This window comes from Enhydra lutris, unplaced genomic scaffold (assembly GCF_002288905.1).
Source record: "Enhydra lutris kenyoni isolate GAN:26980312 unplaced genomic scaffold, ASM228890v2 scaffoldscaffold7, whole genome shotgun sequence".
Taxonomy (NCBI): Eukaryota; Metazoa; Chordata; class Mammalia; order Carnivora; family Mustelidae; genus Enhydra; species Enhydra lutris.
In genome coordinates this window covers 13568659-13589291 of record NW_019154091.1, presented here as the reverse complement: position 1 = coordinate 13589291, position 20633 = coordinate 13568659, and the positions used below count along the sequence as shown (strand labels likewise).

Below are 20633 nucleotides of genomic sequence, written 5' to 3'. Positions count from 1 at the left end.
TAAAAATGAATACACAGCACCCACGAGATACAACTGTCTAGGAAGTCTAAGAGGAAGCTAATCATGAGGAAACAATGAGATCCATAATGCAGGATGAGACAACTGGCCTGGTTTCTTCAAAAAAAGTCAATGTCAAAACATACATACATACATACGTACAGAGAAAAAGGATCAAAATTGCTCTAATAGAGGACATTTTGGGGGCAACTGGAGAAATCCACATAGGGACTGCACACAACAGAATTATACCAATGTTAAATTTCTTGGATGTGATAATACGGTATGATTATATAGGAGACTCAGTTTTAGGTGGTACATGAAGGATTAAGAGACGGAACTGTCAGGATATTTGTCACTTACTTTCAAGGTACAGAAAACATGTATACAGTAATATAAATAGAAATATATAGAGACAGATAAAGCAGACGTCATAAGCGATTAAGTGGTAAATCCAGGTGAAGGGTATTCAGGTATTCATCTTTCTACTTGGCTGTCACTTAGAAATTTTTCAAAAATAAAATTCTGAGGGGGTCTTTCAGGACAAAGTCTCGTTTTGCATCCTTCTTACAGGACCCACAGAGAAGCCCCATCCCTGCTTTTTCCACTCCAGTCTCGCCAACACCGGACATTTTCTTACTTTTCGTACCTGTCACTGAGGGCTGCTTTCCTCAACTGGTAAACTTCTACCGAAGGTCAGCTTGGGTTACTTCCTTTGGGTACTGTGTCCTGACTTCCCAAAGTGGGTTCAGGACTCTACTGTAAAATTCCATGTTTCATTACCATGTAGGAATCCTCAACTACCTGCGTGTTGCCTCTATGAGACTGGGAAGTCTGAGGCTTCTAGCGCAGCTCTGGCATACGGTAGGCCTTCTGTACGTGTTTACGTATCGCAACTACAGAAACATTAATTAATAGTAGGAGATGAAAGAACGAATGGTAATAAGCCCTCAAGAGCCAGGAACCATGTGAGATCCATAGATACAGGGAGGAGGGATATAACTGACATCAGCTGTCCTAGGCATGATGCCAGGCAATTTACATACACCATTTCATTTAGGTCAGGTGCAGAAGCAGGGTAATTTTCAAAAGAAAGATTCCTATCTGTCCACGTATGTAAACGGAACATCCTGCCCAGCTGAACAGAGTCGTTTTGTCCTCAGGAGTACTTGATTATTCTTTGCTCGACATCATGCTGCCTCTGCTTATTAGCCATGGACCAGTCATTTAAACTTCCAAGTCAGTTTTCACCACCTGCAAAATGGGACAGTTCCTGTTCTGCCTGTTTTACAACACTGTCAGAAATGACAAATGACAATTACTTATGCTAACAGCGAACAAACAGGTACCGAGTAAACTGTCCTCCTTAGAACAGCATTGTTTTCTTCTTCAGTTTATCCTCTCTCCAGCTTTCTCATGTTTCCTAGTCCTTAACTGGGAGAGGACCAGATGCCCAAATACAAGATTAAGCATAAGTATTCTAGCGGATTTCGGGGATGGGATGAATGATGGGGTGGGCTTTGTATCGTTAGTGCCTCCAATATTCTGAGAATCTACCATGCACAGTGAGGATGACAAGAGGTTAGAAGGCTTTTGGGGAATTTGCCATTTACTGAAAACCTGAAAGAAAATGTATTATTCTAGTCAATTAACAGAAATTATGACATGTAATGGGATTTAAGAATCAATCAATGGTATACTTTCTCTACTTCCTTGGAAAACTTAATAGAACATTTCTTATCTAGGATGCAATTTTAAATTAAACTGATAATATAGATGAAAAAAAAAAACCCATTAAAAACCAGAGAATTTTGAAGCTTACACAGGGACCCCCGTCTCAAAAACAAATAAGTAAGTAAATAAATTCAAAGCATGGCCACAAAATCTAGGCTAAGAAGGCAAACAACTGGCCATATACTGACATTTTTTCATGGTACCAACTTAACTTTGCCAACTAAACAAGATGAAAAGTCAAAAATGTTAGATTCATTTTTAGCTTTAAAAATGTAATTTCTTGGTTCGGACAGATCAGTTTCAAATCACATGCTTTTGGAAACCATGCAGTACAAACATGTTTAAAGGCATATACTCAAAAATTTATAGTAGTTTCACAAATTCTAAGCTACAGTTTTATTCCCCGTATTAACTATCAGAGTTAGCAGAGAGACAAGCTCACGGGTTTCCTATCTAATCTTTGGTTGAACTGTTCCACCTCCTATCTAACCCTCTAAGAAATAAAACAACAACAACGACAACACTTTGAGGTCTCAATCCACTTTACGAAAAGAAAGCTTTATGAAAAGCCTGAACGATGAATTCAAACATTAAGGAGAAAATGAGAAACGTTAGGTGTGTGAAGTAGGAAATGTTAATTTCATGCACTTAGGAACACACACTCACACCCCACAGTAGTAGAAGCAGTAGAAGAGGAAAACACTACATGTGTAGGGGTAGAAATATTTGTTACATCATGATGCTGGCTGGCGATGGAGGGTTGCCGCCTTAGAGCTCCCTGAATGGAACTTCCACTCTGGAAAGCATTCACTACATCCATCTGCAAGGAATCAGAGATTGTGACAGCTTGCTCAGCAAGAGAGAGAGAGAACAAGAGAAAGGACCATTCCATCTATCAACATATAAAAAGTAAAGAAAAAGGCACTTTTTACAGAGCAGATAAATACGCAAGAGTAGCATTTTGAGATGGAGTGGGGGGAAAAAGCTAGGAAAAAAGGAGCTGAGGGGGCATATAGACACATTCCTTCACCATCAGTTAAAATTTTCACTCATTCCAGGCACCAGTATTATTTTTTTCACAAGAATATGTTTTGTGGGTTGGGAAGGCTAGAAAGGAAGTTAAGGAGCACATTCAAACCTCCTCCCCAGGTCCCAGAGCCCTTGGCCCCCAGCTCCCGTCACGGCTCCTACCTCTCTACCAGGCCCATACCTGCGTTTGGATTCTGTTCAGACCTCTGAACCACAAGATCTGCCCGCGCCGCAGCTCCCTTTCAGCGTGGTCAATCTCTTCCACGTCCTCTGCGAGCTCCTCCTCTGGGATTTCTTCCTTCTGTGTGCCATGACCAGCTTCTTTTAGGAATTTTAAACGGCTAGTTGGAATTGTTGAAATTAGCTACAACACAGGGGAAAGAACTTAGAAATAAATCAAAACCGAATGAAATTAAACCAACCAACCGCAATACAAAAGGCGTAAGAAGTCGCAAGTGTGGCCCACTACTGTCACCATGAAGCAGTGAGATCCTGTCCATTAGGCTTTCTTTCACAGAACAACAACAACAAAGTATGTTCTCTTCTTAACTACGGAAAAGATTGAAGTTGGAACGGTAAGAAGTTTTCCTGAGTGGAAATAACCTGATTACAGCTTTCATATTTTAAGAAAGACATTCAAGACAGTCAAGTGCACAAACATGCTCTGAAATACATATTCAGTTTCAAACTCACATTAATTTATTTAAAGTAAAACCAAAATGGCAGGTGGACTTAACTGGATGCAAAACAAGTTTATTTTTCATTAGTGCTGAAAGAGTTCAATGAGAAAAAACATACCAAAATCCCCCCCCCAGCAAAATCTTCAAGGTTAAACTGAACATAGTTTTTGTTTATTAAATGCACTTTTTTTTTTTTTTTAAACAAAATGAAACTCTTTAAAACTGGATTAATACTGATTGATCATGACACCGAACAGGAACAGATGCCCCAGGAAACACGAAGAGGACAAAAAATAGTAATAAATATGTACTAAATTGTGAGTGTTAATAGCCATTCCTTTAGGAAGTCAGGCTTATCAGGAGGAAACAAGCACGTGGTCCGGATCAGAACTGCTTAAAGACCTTCTAGTCCAACCAGCTCATTTCACAGAGGTGGAACAGGTCTCCTGACAACCAAGATCAGTGCTCCTTCTACCAGGACACATGTAAAATCAATAGACAATGTCAACCAAAGCCAGGAGCTGATCCCCGTTGGGTATGTTGGTCATACTGAACTTCCTCTTCCTGCAATTAGCCAGATGGTCTGGGAGGCTGTGGGATTCTATTTTGCCTATGAGGGAACATTATGAAATAACTAGAATGGTAATCAATAAAGAAAGGTGGCCCGAGTATGGATCCCAATACTTAAAAGAAGATCTCTATTAATGAGTCATGCAATAGGAGTAAGAAGAGAAACCTCAGAACCTAGAAACTTAATTAAGAAAAAGGTAAGGCACATAAAGATTGAGTTAAGTTTCAGTAAAACCTGGACATTCGCTTAGACTGAGTTGCAGAATGACAGTGCATTAGCTCACACCAGGTACACATCATAACATATGTTAACTTTCGTTTATGAAAATGTTAGTAGACGATCAGTTACTTTTATAGTAATGGCAACGGACTTAAAATGAACACTGCACACACCAACACCACTTATCTTTTTAAACTAATGACATGCCTTCGTGTCAGTTGCCTATACCAAACATGAACTCTCTTATTTTTTATGCATTGTATTTTATACATATATTGTTACAGCCAATCAATCCAAAGAGCTGAAAATGTCATTTTGTGGCCCATTTATCCAGATACCACTATTTTTTCATGGAAACATTCTCTAAGTGAACTGAAACTCGAGTTTTTTCTTAGCTATATTTTGGGTTAAATTACATAATAAAACGATGAAACGTCTCAGGTATAACATCGTAATATTTTTGTAAAAATATTTTCTCTGAAAATGCAAAAATAGGTCATAGAGCAAAAGACAGAGATACCAGCATCTTAAGCAGTTAAAAATGCATCCTCTTAATAACTGTTGTAAAACTTGTTCTAATAAATAAATTAAGAAACTATGTAAGAAATTTGAAGTGTTTTATTATATAGGCATAACCAAAGCAATAATAACATGAGAACAGATACTACATTAAAAAAAAAAAAAACAACAAGAAAACATATCCCTGAATGCCCTTTCTTGACCCAGAATGGCAACTACTTAGAATTAAGTAACAGAATTGATTAAAGAAAATACACATTGGAAATTTAAAAGAAAAAAAATCACTTTATAGGTTTGAACAAAAAATGATGAGCTTTTTACCTGGCCCCAGAGTAACGTTCCCATTCCTAGGAATATTGACCATAGCCACTGTTCTATTGAAAGTTCTGAACAACTGAAAGGTTTTCCACCAAACTGCACAATTATTATCTGGAGGAATAATCAAGAGTAAATTTATTTAAATCTTTTAAACTTGACATTTCATACACTTCAAAAATTACCCAAATCTGTATCCTTTAAAACTCAAGCTGAATAATGATTATCCTGATGGTGACGTGTATTGTCATATTCACAGCTGAAAATAAGACAAATGAAAATAAATTGAAATCTCTGCTCAAAATTTAAAATGCATGTATATTTCATGATAATGTTCAGTTAAAAAAAAAAATTCTCCTGATCAGGAAAATAACTTTACGTTGTTTCCAATATGATCCAAGTAACTATATTCCCTTGTATTGTATTAATTCTTTGAATAATTTATGCTTTTCCATAAAAGACAGTGCACTTTTGTGGAAAAAGACCATATATTATGAAAAGTGAACATGATAGTCAATCTTTCTTGTTTCCCTCCTACACAGCTGTTCATTCTTAGTTCACATTTAGATGTCCAGACAAATAGGAATGGTAGAAGAGGACAAGTGATTTGCGAAATTCTATGAGACACGGTGCTTACTTAGGTGGTACACTCTCAGAAATTTGCTCCCCCTTATAAATAAGAGAGAAGTCCAATGACCGGCATAGATAAAATCCTTAATACAGTGCTTATGCTTCTCTCCTTACTTTCAAAGACCTAAGACCATGCATAGGAATATTAAGAATTAAGTGCCAATATTCACCCTCTTGTGAGTCTGACAGTCTTCTCTTTGACATGGCAGTGAGTAGCTGCCTAATACTGAAGTAAAAGAGAATCAATTTGGTATTAACATTTTAAAACTTCTTAAGGTACGAACTCTGATCTTTGTAGCTGTATTAGACTTCAAATTCAAGTGATACGTATTTGGCAATTCCACTGTTCTTCTAAGTCAGGATTATTTCTACACTTGTACCAATGGATTCCCAGTCAATCATAACTAATTTGGCAGTCTTCCTTGGATTTTAATAGAGATATCAAACTAAAATAATTTTCCTTGGTAAACCAAGAAAACAAGCACAAAAGCTCAACATTTATTTGAGTGTTTTCCATTTCTTCTTTTTTTTTTTAAATTTAAACTTTATCTTTTGGTATTCTTAATAAGGATGTGAAAGGTGTATTAAGATGCTGGGCAAATGATCAATGATTGATATGACTGTACTAATTCAGTTTTGTAAGAAATAATAACCTTTTATTTTAGAGTTGTAAGGAATAAAACTTCCTAATTACTTGGGGCCTTTACTTCTAAGAACAAGAGAGTAAGTTTCCACATACTCTTTAATATATCCCTCAGATTAACAGGATACTACAGAACTGTTTAACTGTGCACAGATCCATTTTCCAAAATGAGTGCTGAGGGAGCCTTGAATCAGGTGCTACCTTCTAAAACTTGGAAGTAGTGGCATTAAACAGAGTTCAACAAGTTTCTTAACCATAGGATTTCCCAAAGCCTTTAATTTAAAAAAGAGAAAAGAGAAAAAAGAAAAAAAAGAAAAAAAGCAGCCATCATTTGAATATCTCCCTCCCAGGGAGTAAGCTCAGAGCTTCCCGTGTGCCTGGTCTCTCTTAATGCTTCAGTAATTCTGTGATGCGGCCTCATGTATATATTGTCCCCATTTCACAGATGAAGAAGCTGCAGCTTGTCAGAGAGTCACACAGTTACTAAGAGGAAACGAACTGACCCCATGACTGACTCGTAAGTTTGTACTTGTAACTATAATGTTATATTGCTTTAATAAACTACAACAGGTAGTAATATAGGCAATATTTCCTATACTTATCTGAGGATGTAAGAGCAACCGAAGGAACCAATGTTTCGTGAAACGTTATTTTGAAAACACTGATTCTGTGTTAATCGCTAGAAAGTAGAAGATAAAATATTTACAAAGAATTCAGGATTATTATGTACTTTATGATCTGTCAAAAAAAAAAGGCAAGAAGAAAAATCAGCTAGTAAGTGAAAGAGACAGAAATGAAACTGAATACAATTTATAATAGGAAGCCCTTCAGGGACCTCTGCTCTACAATCAAGACTCTGGCTAGACGGTTTCAGAAGGAAACAGAACAAGATATGTGTAATCAAGGTCCATGTTTTCCTACCCAGCTAAAACTGGCTACAAAAGTGCTATTCAAAGTGCCACTCCATGATAAGAAGATAAGGAACAGGCACTAGTGTACAAATCGATGCATGTTTGCGTAGCAGAATCACTGCTGCTATTACTTACAAACACACACCTCCAGCAACGAAACAAAAACCCTCCCTTGAAACACAGGGTGATTAATGAAGCTGCGGATTTATAGTCTGACACATGCTTCTTACCTCACTGTGGACTTGTAATGAACGGACCAGGAGCTGGTCCACAGACTGTACTTTTGAGTAGTACTGGCTTATTTATGAGGCACTGATGAATGGTACCCTCCCATTAAACTGTTCTGGGTGTATCAATCTTTGCTGGGAACCAAGTTACCAGATTTGCTTGATAGAGAGGCAGTTAAAATTTCTGCAGTCCTCATATATTAGGAAGATAAAATAAATCCAGCTTTATAGCAAGGAAAGCTTAAATTTTAACATGTCGTGAACGATACTTTTTTACAAACCTGAATAAAATACTTCCAGAAAATACTTGTTGCAAGTAAGCAACATTTTCCCTAAAGTTTATGGAAATTGAAAGCTAAAACAGAAACAATTATTACAGAAACAATTAAGTCTAGGGCTTTGGTACCTAGAGTACATAAGCCATGGCTGAATAAACTTTAAAATTCTTCAGTCTTCATTTCAAAACAAGCTCCATCACCGTCTGACTCCTTCAAGCTCACTGTTTAATTTTAAATCTTGTTTTGATGGTATAGGGAACTCTTGAACAACACTATTTAAATTGCCCAAGTTCATTTATACATAAATTTTTTTCACTAAACACAGTACAGTCCTGTAAATGTATTTTCTCCTTATGATTTCTTGGTAACATTTTCTTCTCTAGCTTCCATTATTCTAAGGATATATATATGACATGTAAAATATGTGTTGACTATTTTATGTTATTTGTAAGGCTTCTGGTCGAGAGTAGGCTATTAAGAGTCTTGGGGGAGTTCAAAAGTTATACTCAGATTTTCACCTGTGCAGGGGTAGGCTGGGGCAGGGAGGGGGTGGGAGTTGGTCCCCCATCCCGTGTTGTTCCAGAGTCAGCTGTATTACAAAATCAAAAACTAGCATGTACCAACTCAGGAAGCAGCATTCAGAATCACGTGAATCTTAGAATATTCATTTCAAGTACTGTTATTTAATAAATGTAACCGTAGATACAATTACTATCAATTGCTTGAAGTCATTAAGTGATCACTCTAGCTAGGCTAGAAACTGGTAAATAGTAGGATTTGCCTTAAATAACATTAAAATTATGAGAGTTTTGATAATGATATAAACAATTGGTATCAGCTTATGTGTAAAGTATCACAACCACGGAATCAGTAGTGCAATTAAAATAGTATTAGCTTTATATACTCTGCTCAACGTGGGATTTCAGGATACAGCATATTTTCACTCGACGTATGGTATTTAAAATCTTTTAAGGTGTCATTAAGGCAATATATAGAAGCCCCACACATGCAGCGAACAATTTCTGGGAACAAGCTGTTTATCTAATATCTCCTACATGATCATCAAATTCGAAACTGTCTTTTCCAATTACCCACCTGTACCACAAAAGTGCCTAAAACAATTGTGCAGAAGATGGCATTATTAAAGATTCCTTCGAACACATTTCTTTCACCGTGAATTTTCCGGGCATTTATTTCATTGAAAAGTTGCATCAGCACAAAGGTATTAAAAACAATAGTATAATGTTCCGAAGGAGGAGCGTGCAAAGGAGCATTTCTTCCACTATCAATATCAAAAAACTTTTCTCCTGAAAGAATGAAAAATTACTACTTTGTAATTATCATACAAAACAATTTAACATTTCAAGAAAAGTATTCAATAATACAACCTAGCCAGAGCTTTATTTGATCTCGAATAACAGCACGGGTTAAGTTGGAAAAACCTGGGGTCATCTAGGACAACTCCATTGTTTTATAGATGTGGACGCCGAAACCCCAAAACTATGATATTTAAGTTAGTGGCAGAGCCAGGACAAACAAAAAAATCAGGACTCTTTTTACTTCCTCCCACTGTCTATCATAGTGCTTTCCTAAGCAACATCCACTGACAAAGAGGAGAAAGGAAAGATACATGGGCGGTCAGAAACAGAACTTATGTTCTTGAAGAATCTGCAACATTCAAACATCTGGGACGGTATTAGCTTGGAACAAAAACAACCGAAGCTTTATCAGGCATTGAATTCTTACCAGCGAATAAGAGTGTAAAGACTACTACAAGTTGATAGAATGCATGACCCAAAATATTCTTCATCATGGTGCGTGAGATGAGAGGCTTATTTCTACCATAAGGCTTCCGAAGCAAGAGAGATTCAGTGGGGGGTTCAGTTGCCAGAGCCAGGGAAGCGAGCGTATCCATTATGAGGTTTACCCACAGCATCTGCACAGCCTTAAGCGGTGAATCCTAGAAAAGATAGGTTTCCTAATAGAAATTCACAACTATTCAGGGACTCAACAATTCTCAGGAAGCCTTCTGTAGTTAAAAACTCAAAGAACAGAACAGGATAACATTTTCATATTAATTAACCTACATTGTTAAGCTTCAAGTTATTCAAATGTTTAAGTACTTTAAAACGGTAGCTTATACACACATTTTTGCTTTAAAACAAACATGTTTTAATAAACAACAACAACAACAACAACAACAACAACAACCGTGAACCTACTTGAGTAATACAGGCGCCCGTGAAAGCAACTATCACTGCGACCACGTTAACAGTGAGCTGGAACTGAAGAAACTTGGAGATGCTGTCATAGACATTTCGTCCCCACATAACCGCTTTAACAATGCTTGTGAAGTTGTCATCCGTGAGAATGATATCAGAAGCTTCTTTAGCTACGTCCGTTCCAGCGATACCCTAATAAGAAAAATTCTGTGAATTAGACTAAACGTTTGAAATACAACGTTTAAGTGTCCAAAAGGGCAGCAGTATACGATAAACCAAAACTTGCCATTATACTGAATGACTAATGACTCACATTTACTGTAAAAGAAGGTAATTTAGTTATTCTACAGTATCTCTCAGAAAGCTATTTTACCTAAACAAAAATCAAACAAAGAGTAAGGTATGGAAAATAAAGTTCAAGTTGGGTTTAAAAAAAGAATGCATCACCCAAGTTCCTCCCTAAAAGTCACACAAAAAGGTGTATTAAAATAAAAACGTACAAAATCCAAGTTAGTGGGAAAGGACATACTGCAAGGAAATCTTAAGAGGCCGGAGAGGAGATAACCAAATAGAAAGTAGGCTGGCAGACCCCAGAGAGCTGAATCCTAAGCCAAGAGTAGGGAAAGCAGAGGATAACTTTCTCTGCACAACAGACTTTCCTACATAAGGCTCAGTACTTGGCAGCACCAGGCAGCACTGGAAGGAGGGGTAAAGGTGTGAATAAAAATTGAAGGACTTCTTGAAAGTCTACCAAAGACACTGAAGAAGTACCCAGAAGATCCAAACTAAGAACAACTCTGTCCATCAAGAGTAGAATGGGATGGGTTAGCAAGCTGTAGGTTAATAATCATGAGTGAACTATAGTGATACACAACACAGATGAATTTCATAAGCATAATGACGAATAAAGGATGCTGGACTCAAAATACATATAAGATTCTTAGGTTCACAGTTCGGAAACGGACAAAAGTAATCTTCAGAATACTAATTATCTTTGCAGAGAGAAAGGGCGATGTTTAGAAGACAGTTGTGATTGAAGCTTCAGGTAACAATCTATTTCTCGCCTTATACAGAACAGGTTTGCTCACTTGTGATAATCCATTCAGTTGTACATTTATGACTTATGCACTTTTCTATATATGTGTTTTATGTTAACAACAAAATTAGAAGAAAAGGCAGCTAAGTCCTCAAGGCCTGTTCCCAGGTCCATGCAACCAAGTGGCAATTTGCCATGCCCTCTGACCTGGAAGAAGACTGCCTGGTAATCTATCAGAGAAGGTATGACAAAGACAGTGCAGACTGTGGGGAGGCGGGGAGGAGGTACCAAGCACTGCTGAGTATAGGGGTGCGCTACTTAAAAAAAAAAAAGGGGTTAAGGCTAACTCTGCTTAATGAGTATTGAGACCACCACCCCCTTTCTCTTCTTGTTTTCCAGAACACCAGTATTCAGGAGTGCCCCCTAGGTAACAGATTTGAAGATTCTTTTCTGGGAAATTTGATCATCTGAAGAGAAAAGACCTGAAAATACTACAATTCAAAGTACACTAAGGAAGTGAAATAGCCAAGCCAGATCACTTTACTGAGAAGCTTCTCATTGACAAATCCCACACACAGCCCCAAGGCTTTCCAGCTTTCCACCAGTAAATACGCAGAGACAACCAAGAATCAACCACCTGACATCTGAGGAAAGACTAAACCAAAACAGACTTTGCAGAGATGAAAGCTTATTTAAAGAAGCCAAATCCTTACAGAGGTAAAAGGCACATCAATGAAACATGAACAGAATACTAAAACAAGGGCAAAAAAGTTAGTGATCTAAAAATAACTCTTGGAGATTAAATATATGGATCACAGAAACTTAAAAACAACAACAACTCAGAAACTAAGGAAATGTCCCTGAAAATAAAGCAAGATGATAAAGGTATGGTAAGCTAAAAAAAAAAAACACAAGATAATGAGTCCAAGCAGTTCAAGAACTGGGATTGGGGACAGTGGTGGATGTTCCAAAAGAAGAAATGGTGGAGACAAAGTAAGCCTAGGATCAAATAATTTCACAGAACTGAAGAATATGAGTTTATTTCATAGTAGAGAGTTGTTCTATGACAAAACATCATTACGTTTCAAAAGACTGGAAACTAAGGAAAGACGTATGCATCTCCAGAAAGGGGAAAAAAAAGAAAACCCACAAGAGGTTCAGAATTCAGAATGGTATGTAACAATGGAGGAATGGATTCAAAATTCTGAGTGAAAAACTGATTTTCAAACGAGACTTCTATACCAAGTCAGATTAAGACTCAAGAGTAAAAAGAGGGTGGAGATTTCAGTCATAAAAGTTACGAAAATGTTTAACTCTCATAAACTTTTCTTCTCAGAAAGCTAATGGAGAAGACAGAGTTACTCCACGAGGGAGTAAATCAGAACAGACAATGACATCGAGTCCAGGAAATACCAGATCCAACATGACAGAGGAAAAGGAAATCCTCAGGTATGGAGAACAACAAGACAGCTGGGTAGTAGGCCTGGCAGAGGCCACACTCAAGCTTGTCAGAAGGTCTGGGAGAGGAATCTCTAAGGAGGTAAAAGTGTAGAAGTGCTAGGTGATCCTGATGTAAAGAATGGAGAATTTGGTGATGAATTCATTTTAAGCACCTACAAAAACTAAGCACAAATGTGAACACATTTAAAAAAGAAAACTCATTTAAAATAAAGAAATAGATTTAAAAAGGGAATGAGACAACAAGAAGTTGTTCAAGGAAGTAAGAGTCAGGATGGTAGTCTACACAGCTCAGCTTAGAACAGCATTTATAGGGTGCCTGGGTGGCTCAGTTGGTTGAGCAACTGCCTTCGGCTCAGGTCATGATCCCGGACTTCCAGGATCGAGTCCCACATCGGGCTCCCAGCTCCTTGGGGAGTCTGCTTCTCCCTCTGACCTTCTCCTCTCTCATGCTCTCTCACTCATTCTCCCTCAAATAAATAAATAAAATCTTAAAAAAAAAAAAAAAAAAAAAAAAGAACAGCATTTACAGTCTCAATAAGGGCTGTATACTGGTCTATCGGAAATTATGATCTAATTGGAAATTATGATCTAATTCTGGGGCAAGAATAACAGGGTAGGTCCTCTGTAGTATGCATTACGGAGGGGAAGTGGTGTGCCTGGTGTGCCCGTCGAAGTGTCAAATATTTATCTTCGCCAGCGAGAAGTCAGTAGCAAGTGCTTTATTGTAAACAAATAAAAAAGCACCATCATGTAATTTAAATATATGGAGGCAAACAATTAAGGGAAACAAAGAGCTAAAGTAGTTGGTTTCCTTTTGTCAAAAAAAAAAAAAAGAGCTGGAAGAAGTAGGGGGCTTAAGCAATAAGTCTTATAAAATGGCTTGACTTTTTTTTTAAAGATTTCATTTATTCATTTGACAGAGAGAGATCACAAGTAGGCAGAGAGTCAGGCAGAGAGAGAGGGGGAAGCAGGCTCCCCGCTGAGCAGAGAGTCCAATGCGGGGCTTGATCCCAGGACCCTGAGATCACGACCTGAGCTGAAGGCAGAGGCTTAACCCACTGAGCCACCCAGGTGCCCCATGGCTTGACTTTTTAAATCCATTTAGTGTATTCATAACACAAAAACAAAGTTCAAGTTTTTCTCAAAAATATTCCATGAGGGAACAATCTTAATTTAAAATTTTAGCCTCTAGCTTCTAATCAGAATATTTTACTTTTAATGTACAACATATTTAACACATTTAAACCTCATATGTCTTCCTGCCTCTCATCACTTCCCATCTTTTTCATATGCAAATCTCATCACTCCCTTGTTCAAAATCCTTCAAAATATAAAAAGCAATTTTGAGATGTTAATTGGTGTCCAAATAAAAATGAGTTCCACTGTCAAGTAAGTCTGGGGAACTTCCACCAGAAAAAGTTAAATAGCTTTTTTAATGAGCTTCTCTGAGTTGTGTGCCACCATGCATGGGAGTCTCCAAACTTCCCTTACTCCATCGGAAGTCTGTCTGGGTGGGGCTGATACTGTACCAGATGAAAGAACAAACTCCTTATCTCAGTATTCAAGGCTCTTTGCAGGTGCTGCCTGCCGATCCACCGGACTTCATAGCCCATTCTCCTCCAAGAGCACACCCCTTCTAGACAAGTTCAACTTCTTGTAGCTCACGAGGGTCCCTGCACTGTACTTCTCCATCTCCTCTTCTCCGTCCCTTAACCTTTCCCAGTCTCTCCAGGCAGAGCCTCCCTCCTTGACACACACCTTGTGTTGTGTCTGGTCCTTCCCTGGCTGCCACTACGCTCTGAGTACTTATTCCCCTGTGTGCCGAACCTTGAGGAGACAACTACTCACTTCTAATGTTTCTGGACCAGAATACTGAGAACAGCTTCTTAATATGTGGAGAATAAACAAACAAATCCTTTATTAATCCAAAGTTTAAAAAGACACTATTTTAATTACCTTAGGGAAGATTTTACTACCAAAGATGTATTTGGTTATAGAAATCCATCATGGAATTCAGGCTTTGAACACAGAGATATCTGTATGTTATGGTTTGCTGAATTTTGGTAAGAATAATGTAATATAATAACATAATATAGTCGTTATTTTAAATGTACCCATAGAGGCTTGCAAATCGAAAGGAAATCTTTGGCGAGTGGCTATATAAAGCCAGACCTCTTTGCAACCTAATCATATACTTATATTAGAGTCCTTCTGCAAATCTTATTTTATTGTTGAAAATTTTATTTCAATGTTGACTTTTCTAAGTATATATAGAGTGTGTATAAATATACACACAGACACACAGACACACACACACACCCACACAGAGGATATACAGATAGTATTCTAAAATGCTATTTCTGCCTGCAAGGGAAGAGAAATTTAATAGGGACTAATCAGTAGCAATTTCTTGCAGGTATCTATTAAAAACTCAAGTCAAATAATTTTGTCTTGCAGTCTTAAAATATGAAATTGGACAACTGAATAAATACACAAAGTAAACTCAGGCTTGACTGCGTGCTTTGACATTCAAGTCATTCCTTCTGTCTTCTAAAACAGATTTAGATTTTTGACGTGCTACTTTAAAAAAAAGGTGGTACCATGGGCCTACAACCTCAGGGCTTCCAAGTGAAACAAAGCAGTCACTGTACTGTGTTTCTGTTTGTAGTACTATATTTACCTGTATGCACTGAAAGTCCTTAGCATCTGCCTTAAAACACTGAAGGTCTGGGAAGCAAGCTTTTTATTTTTTAAAATGAACTGTAAGTCAATGCCCTCTTGGTCAGCTGTCCCAATGAAAGTCACAGAGTCCTGCTACGTGCTCAGAGCAGCAGAGAGTGAGTGTGTGTTCCTACAATGAACAAGAATCCTACGTGCCCACAGCCAAAGGGACAGGACCTCAGTATTCCTTCTCCCTTAAGCTACTTTGCACAAGTCTTCACGAGTTCAGACAAATGTGCTCCCAGCCATAATGCCTCTGCAGTAGGGCAGGGTGGGGAGCTCTGGGTTCACAGCAAGGGGCTGAGAGCACTTCACCCACATAATTTCCTCTTTCCATCCCTCCCATGCCTGCTGAAAGCCTGCCACCATGGTGACGGTTCTGCTACGTCCCTATCTTAGCAACACACTAACAGGGGGACAAATTATACAAATAAATCCTGGTACGCACATGTTTTCTTGTATCTGAAACCTGTGGGCCCAGACTATGTTTCGGAATTCAAGTCTCCCACATTTTAGAAAGATAATGACGCACTTATATCCCACCACAAATTTTCCCAGAGGGGATCAGCACCCCATAAAAACATTAATATCTATACAATGGCTATGATTGTTCATGATAAGTGGGACAAAAAGTCCTCACATCCATTCAAAATTATGTCTTAGAGTCAAAAGAGTCTGTTGCAAATTTAGGGAAGAAATTTCAGTTTTCAGATTTTTAGATTTGGGAATGGTGATTATAGACCTGTACTTTCAAAAAATTAAGTTAAAATTAGAGTATTTGTTTTCTATGGCACTGAAGGTACAAAGATTCATTCCAACACTGAAAAGTTACAAGAAATCAATTCAGAAATATAAAACAACCTAATTTCAGGCACTAACCATTTATGTAGCATCTGTATTTCATGATATCAATTTTATAATAAATACTTCATCAGTACTATGGCTAGAGTAAAAGAATATAAAAATGAAATGCTGAAATTTTCTAGCACTTTAAATAATCGAATCTAAATAGAAGACTTGGGAGGGCAGGTTTTTTAGAATCAAAAAAGGATTATAGCTATTATACATGAAATGATGACGTTCAGTTACTCTTAACAGACATCTTCAGTGGAACAGAAGATTCTCAATTATATTTTTAACTCACACACACACACACACACACACACACACACACACACACACATATACTTTCTCTCTTTTATTCAAAGCCCGTCTCCTGCTTAAGAAGATTATTGTAAGGTTCAGATCAGACAACAGCTATTTATATATTTTGCAGAGTACAAGATAAATGCATGATGTTATAGTTCTTCAAGAGTCACCTTCTAGCCAGATTTCACTGCATCAAATGAACATGGTTACAAACTATTCAGACTTACAAACTAATTTAGGCACATACTATTTTCACTCAAATCTTGAAGGACAGTGTTTAAAATCAACAGTGGGGCGCCTGGGTGGCTCAGTGGGTTAAGTGCCTGACTTTGGCTCATGTCACAATCTCAGGGTCCTGGGATCCAGCCCTGTGTCAGGCTCCACACTCAGCAGGAAGTCAGCTTCTCCCTCTCCCTCTGGCCCTTCCCCTACTCATGCGCTCACTCTCAAATAAGTGAAAAAAGTTAGTTGCAATCTAGTAACAAACAACTTAGCCAGTAAATTACTTCTGAATATTAAACAGGTTAAGTTCATACCATTGCAAATCCAACATCAGCTTTCTTCAGTGCTGGGCCATCATTTGTACCGTCACCAGTTACAGCTACAACCTGGCGTTGTTCCGACACAGTGCTGTCAATTATACCTGAAAAAAAAGTAAATATTTGTGCTGTAAAAATATCCCCTTTAATTAACAAGGTGATTCTGCAGAGTACCCTGACCAGCCAGTTTTACATACTCGATGTTAAAAATAAACAAACAAATGTAGAGAAACGGAAACTGCTGAGGTGTTAGACAAGGACCAAGTCCAGAAACTAAGGTTACACTAAGAGCAATATCCTGTTTTAATGAGGATAAACACAGTTCATGGAAGGTGTCAAAAGGAAATGTATTTAGATTTTATCGGAAGAGATAATATCTAAGATCCAATCTACTATTCAGTATCTATTATTACTTTGGGAAACAGAACACATTTCTGTATGAACAAACGGTGAATTAGCCGTAAAATCCACTCACCTTTAACCAGTGTGTGTTTGTCAGTAGGAGATGATCTGGCAAGTACTCGCAGCTTTGGCCAAATCTTGTCTATCCGCTCTTGCTCAATCTATAAATATTCGTGAAAGTTAAAATGTACCCAAATTAGTTTTATAATTCCTAAATTAGCTATCTGGCATATGTATCAGCAGTTCTCAAGAGCGTGGTTAACAGACCAGCACCATCAGCAACTCGAAGGAACTTGTCAGAAATGCAAATTTTTTTTAGCAAGGCCCCAAGCCTATTATTTTATCAAATCCTCTGGGTTGGGGCCTAGCAATCAATGTTTTTAAAAGGCTCTCTGGCTCACCCTAATGCATACTCCAGGTTGAGAACCACTATTTTTTATACACACACACACACACACACACACACCATTATAAGATCAAATTTTAAAAATCTTCCCATTGCCTATGAAAATAAAAACACCTTAAAATAGTATGAAAAGCACAGAATTTGAGGTGTCCTAAAATATGCTCTGTATCAGCCTTTCCCAACTCTTCCTCCCATACTCGCTTATATATATTATACTTCTGAAATTGGCCTAGACTGAGGAAAAAAAGAAGTGCTCACTCCCTTTAGGACAAATTTCTCTATCACTAATCTCTTTCACTTCCTAAAACGTTTTGCTTCTTAGGTGTAGGCTGCTTTCCCTCATTTGTGATACATAACCCACAGTGCATATTCAGTATGTTATTTGTTGAACGAAATTCCTAATATATGAAAAATATATCAACACAAAAACTAAAGAAACTCTTACCTCTCCTTTTTCATTTCGTATTCTTCTGTTGAAATCTTTACCTTCGAGGCAGAGAAAATCTTCCCCTGGATGTAAAATCCCACATTTGGTAGCAATAGCCCGAGCAGTATTAATATTATCACCAGTGACCATCCGCACAGTAATTCCAGCCCTCTGACATTTCTTTATTGCCTCTGGTACCTGGTTTACAAAGAAAAAATTTGTATTACGAAAGAAAATTAGTATTTCCAAGTAATGCATTACTGCATAGTTCCACAAACAATGACAATTTTACTTTCATCTCAAGATATTCAATATTTCTTGAATTACTCCCAATAATCTCTTCTATCCTCTTCCATTGCCACAGTCCTAGTTCAGGCTTCATTTTCAGTTGTGATCCTACTTATTAACTTGTTTGCATTATTTATTTACCAAAGGCTTCTTAAAATGCTCCCCCACCCCCAACCATTATGCAGTTCTTTTTTGTTGGCTTTCTGGTTTTACTGCCCAGACAACACCAGAGTAAAATGCTGGGGTGTGTTCTTTAGGGTTAAGGTGGCTCACTTTTCTCCTCCCACTCTGTATCTTTTAAGGATTACCTTACTTATTCTTGTACATTTAACTGTCATGTTTGTGCTAATAATTTTCCAATCTACATCTTTCTCTCACCTCATTGTGAGTGCTGAGTTCATAATTTCATCAGAGAAGTGGACAGTGAAATCTGGGAGTCTAAAGAGGGGTTTTTTAAAACCTACCTAACAGAAACCTAGGGGTCATCTGAGCTCTTCCAATCTCTTATCTTTAAACGACAATGAGTCCTGTGGATTCGACCTCAAACCTTCCCTGCACCTGGTCTCCTCTGCTTGTTGCCTGAACTACCAAAATAGCTTCATAACTGGTATCCCTGTCTTTACGTTTGTTTCTCCTATAAAACATCTGATATACCTGATGATAGAATTATTTTTCTAATAGATTTTCTTAAAAAGACATGACAATTTCTCAAGTGTTACACTATAAGCCGCAAAGTTCTTAGTATAACAGAGTTTCACACTGAACCTCAAAATAATTTCTAAATTTATGTAAATTTTTCTCTACAAGACAGCCTGATGGATGAATTAAATATCTATTGTTTCTGTTTCTCTGCTTCTGGAAATTCCCTTTGCCTAGAGAATACTTCCTGCTCTTCTCTAATAAGGAAATCCATATTGATTCCTCTGGAGCAGAGGCTGCAAATGTAAACACCTATAGAGCCATGTGGGTAACATAAATGAGAAAAACACGTAACCCAAAACTAATGCCTAATGAGAAAGCTACTTGGCTTTAGCCTATTTTTTTTTTTTTTTTTTGCTATGATGGAATAAATGCCCAATGTTGATAGAAACTATAACTTTAAGAGAAAGTAGAAAGCTACATTTGTGTATGCTCTCTCAATACATACTTTACACACACACACACACACACACACACACACACACACACACAGTCCAAGGAAAATCTGACTGAAGGCTAAATTTGGCCTTGCAGACTGATGGTTTATGACTTCTACTGTAAATACAGTTTAAACGTAATGTCTCTGAACAGCTTTCATGGCCTACCTAGACAAAATTGTGTCTTCGTACAGCACATGCATCTATTATTTTAAAAAAAATCAATATTTGATTTTGAAAACATTGGTTAGCTATATAAATGTAATGTATATCCTGATACCTCATTTGAGATGAAAAGTAACCCAAAATTGTCCACCCAAGCACTCAATGATTGGGTGGTATCCTGAGATCACTTGGAATAGGGGGACAATGAATAAAAGAGAGAAACTGGTGTCGGGTTAAAACCATGCAGCAAATAATATTAAAGAACGGCAAACTAACATTTATGAATGGCCCACTAATCATACCAAATATCTTCAAATAAAGCCCACAAACCACCTCCACTTTTACAATAAGAAACTGAGGAGAAGCCAATTACCTTGTTCAAGTACCTACACAAATTCAATAAAGCTGAATTTATTCTAGATATCTAATCAAAATTCTGTGTATCAGAAATGCAGTCCACAATACCCACTCACAGAAAGCTGTTTTATATTACATCGTCTCATATTAGTCTCAAAGTATCCATCTCATATTGTGGTATTAAAAAAAATTAAGTGCCACTTTCATGTTTAAAAAAAAAGATGAAACTCTTAATCAACCTCAACGCCAAAAGCATGAGAACAGCAATCTACTTTCCAGAGGACAAAAGCTGTAGACACCCTGATCTAATACTACATCTAGGTAAGAGCTAAGCCATAAATCAATGCTTAAAACTTTGGTTTCCTTTTGACCAAAGGCAAACATCACCCACCTGGGTATTTCATCATTTCTGAACAGCGAGCAGCTTGATTCTCCTCCTCCTTCAGTAGTATCATCCACCCCTCAGCTAGTAATGGAAGACTGACTGTCTCTCCTCTGTAAGACATCTACTTGTGGAGCTAGACTCTCCTCAGGAGAGCTCCTGGAGCCCCTTGGGTGAATTTCCCAGCCT

The 20633-nt window shown here is 37.6% G+C and overlaps 1 protein-coding gene across 1 annotated transcript in view; it reads right to left on the bottom strand.

Moving 5' to 3' along the window:
- LOC111142249 (ATPase plasma membrane Ca2+ transporting 1) overlaps positions 1 to 20633 on the bottom strand; it is a 125604-nt gene that overhangs the window by 5782 nt on the left and 99189 nt on the right. Inside the window, exons 13-21 of the mRNA XM_022495296.1 lie at positions 18135 to 18314; positions 17357 to 17444; positions 16879 to 16985; positions 9976 to 10167; positions 9500 to 9713; positions 8849 to 9060; positions 5071 to 5178; positions 2942 to 3124; positions 2465 to 2551 (exon numbers count right to left, since the gene is read on the bottom strand). Of these exons, the coding sequence (XP_022351004.1) occupies positions 2465 to 2551; positions 2942 to 3124; positions 5071 to 5178; positions 8849 to 9060; positions 9500 to 9713; positions 9976 to 10167; positions 16879 to 16985; positions 17357 to 17444; positions 18135 to 18314 (1371 nt within the window). The remainder of the gene's footprint in view (positions 1 to 2464; positions 2552 to 2941; positions 3125 to 5070; positions 5179 to 8848; positions 9061 to 9499; positions 9714 to 9975; positions 10168 to 16878; positions 16986 to 17356; positions 17445 to 18134; positions 18315 to 20633) is intronic.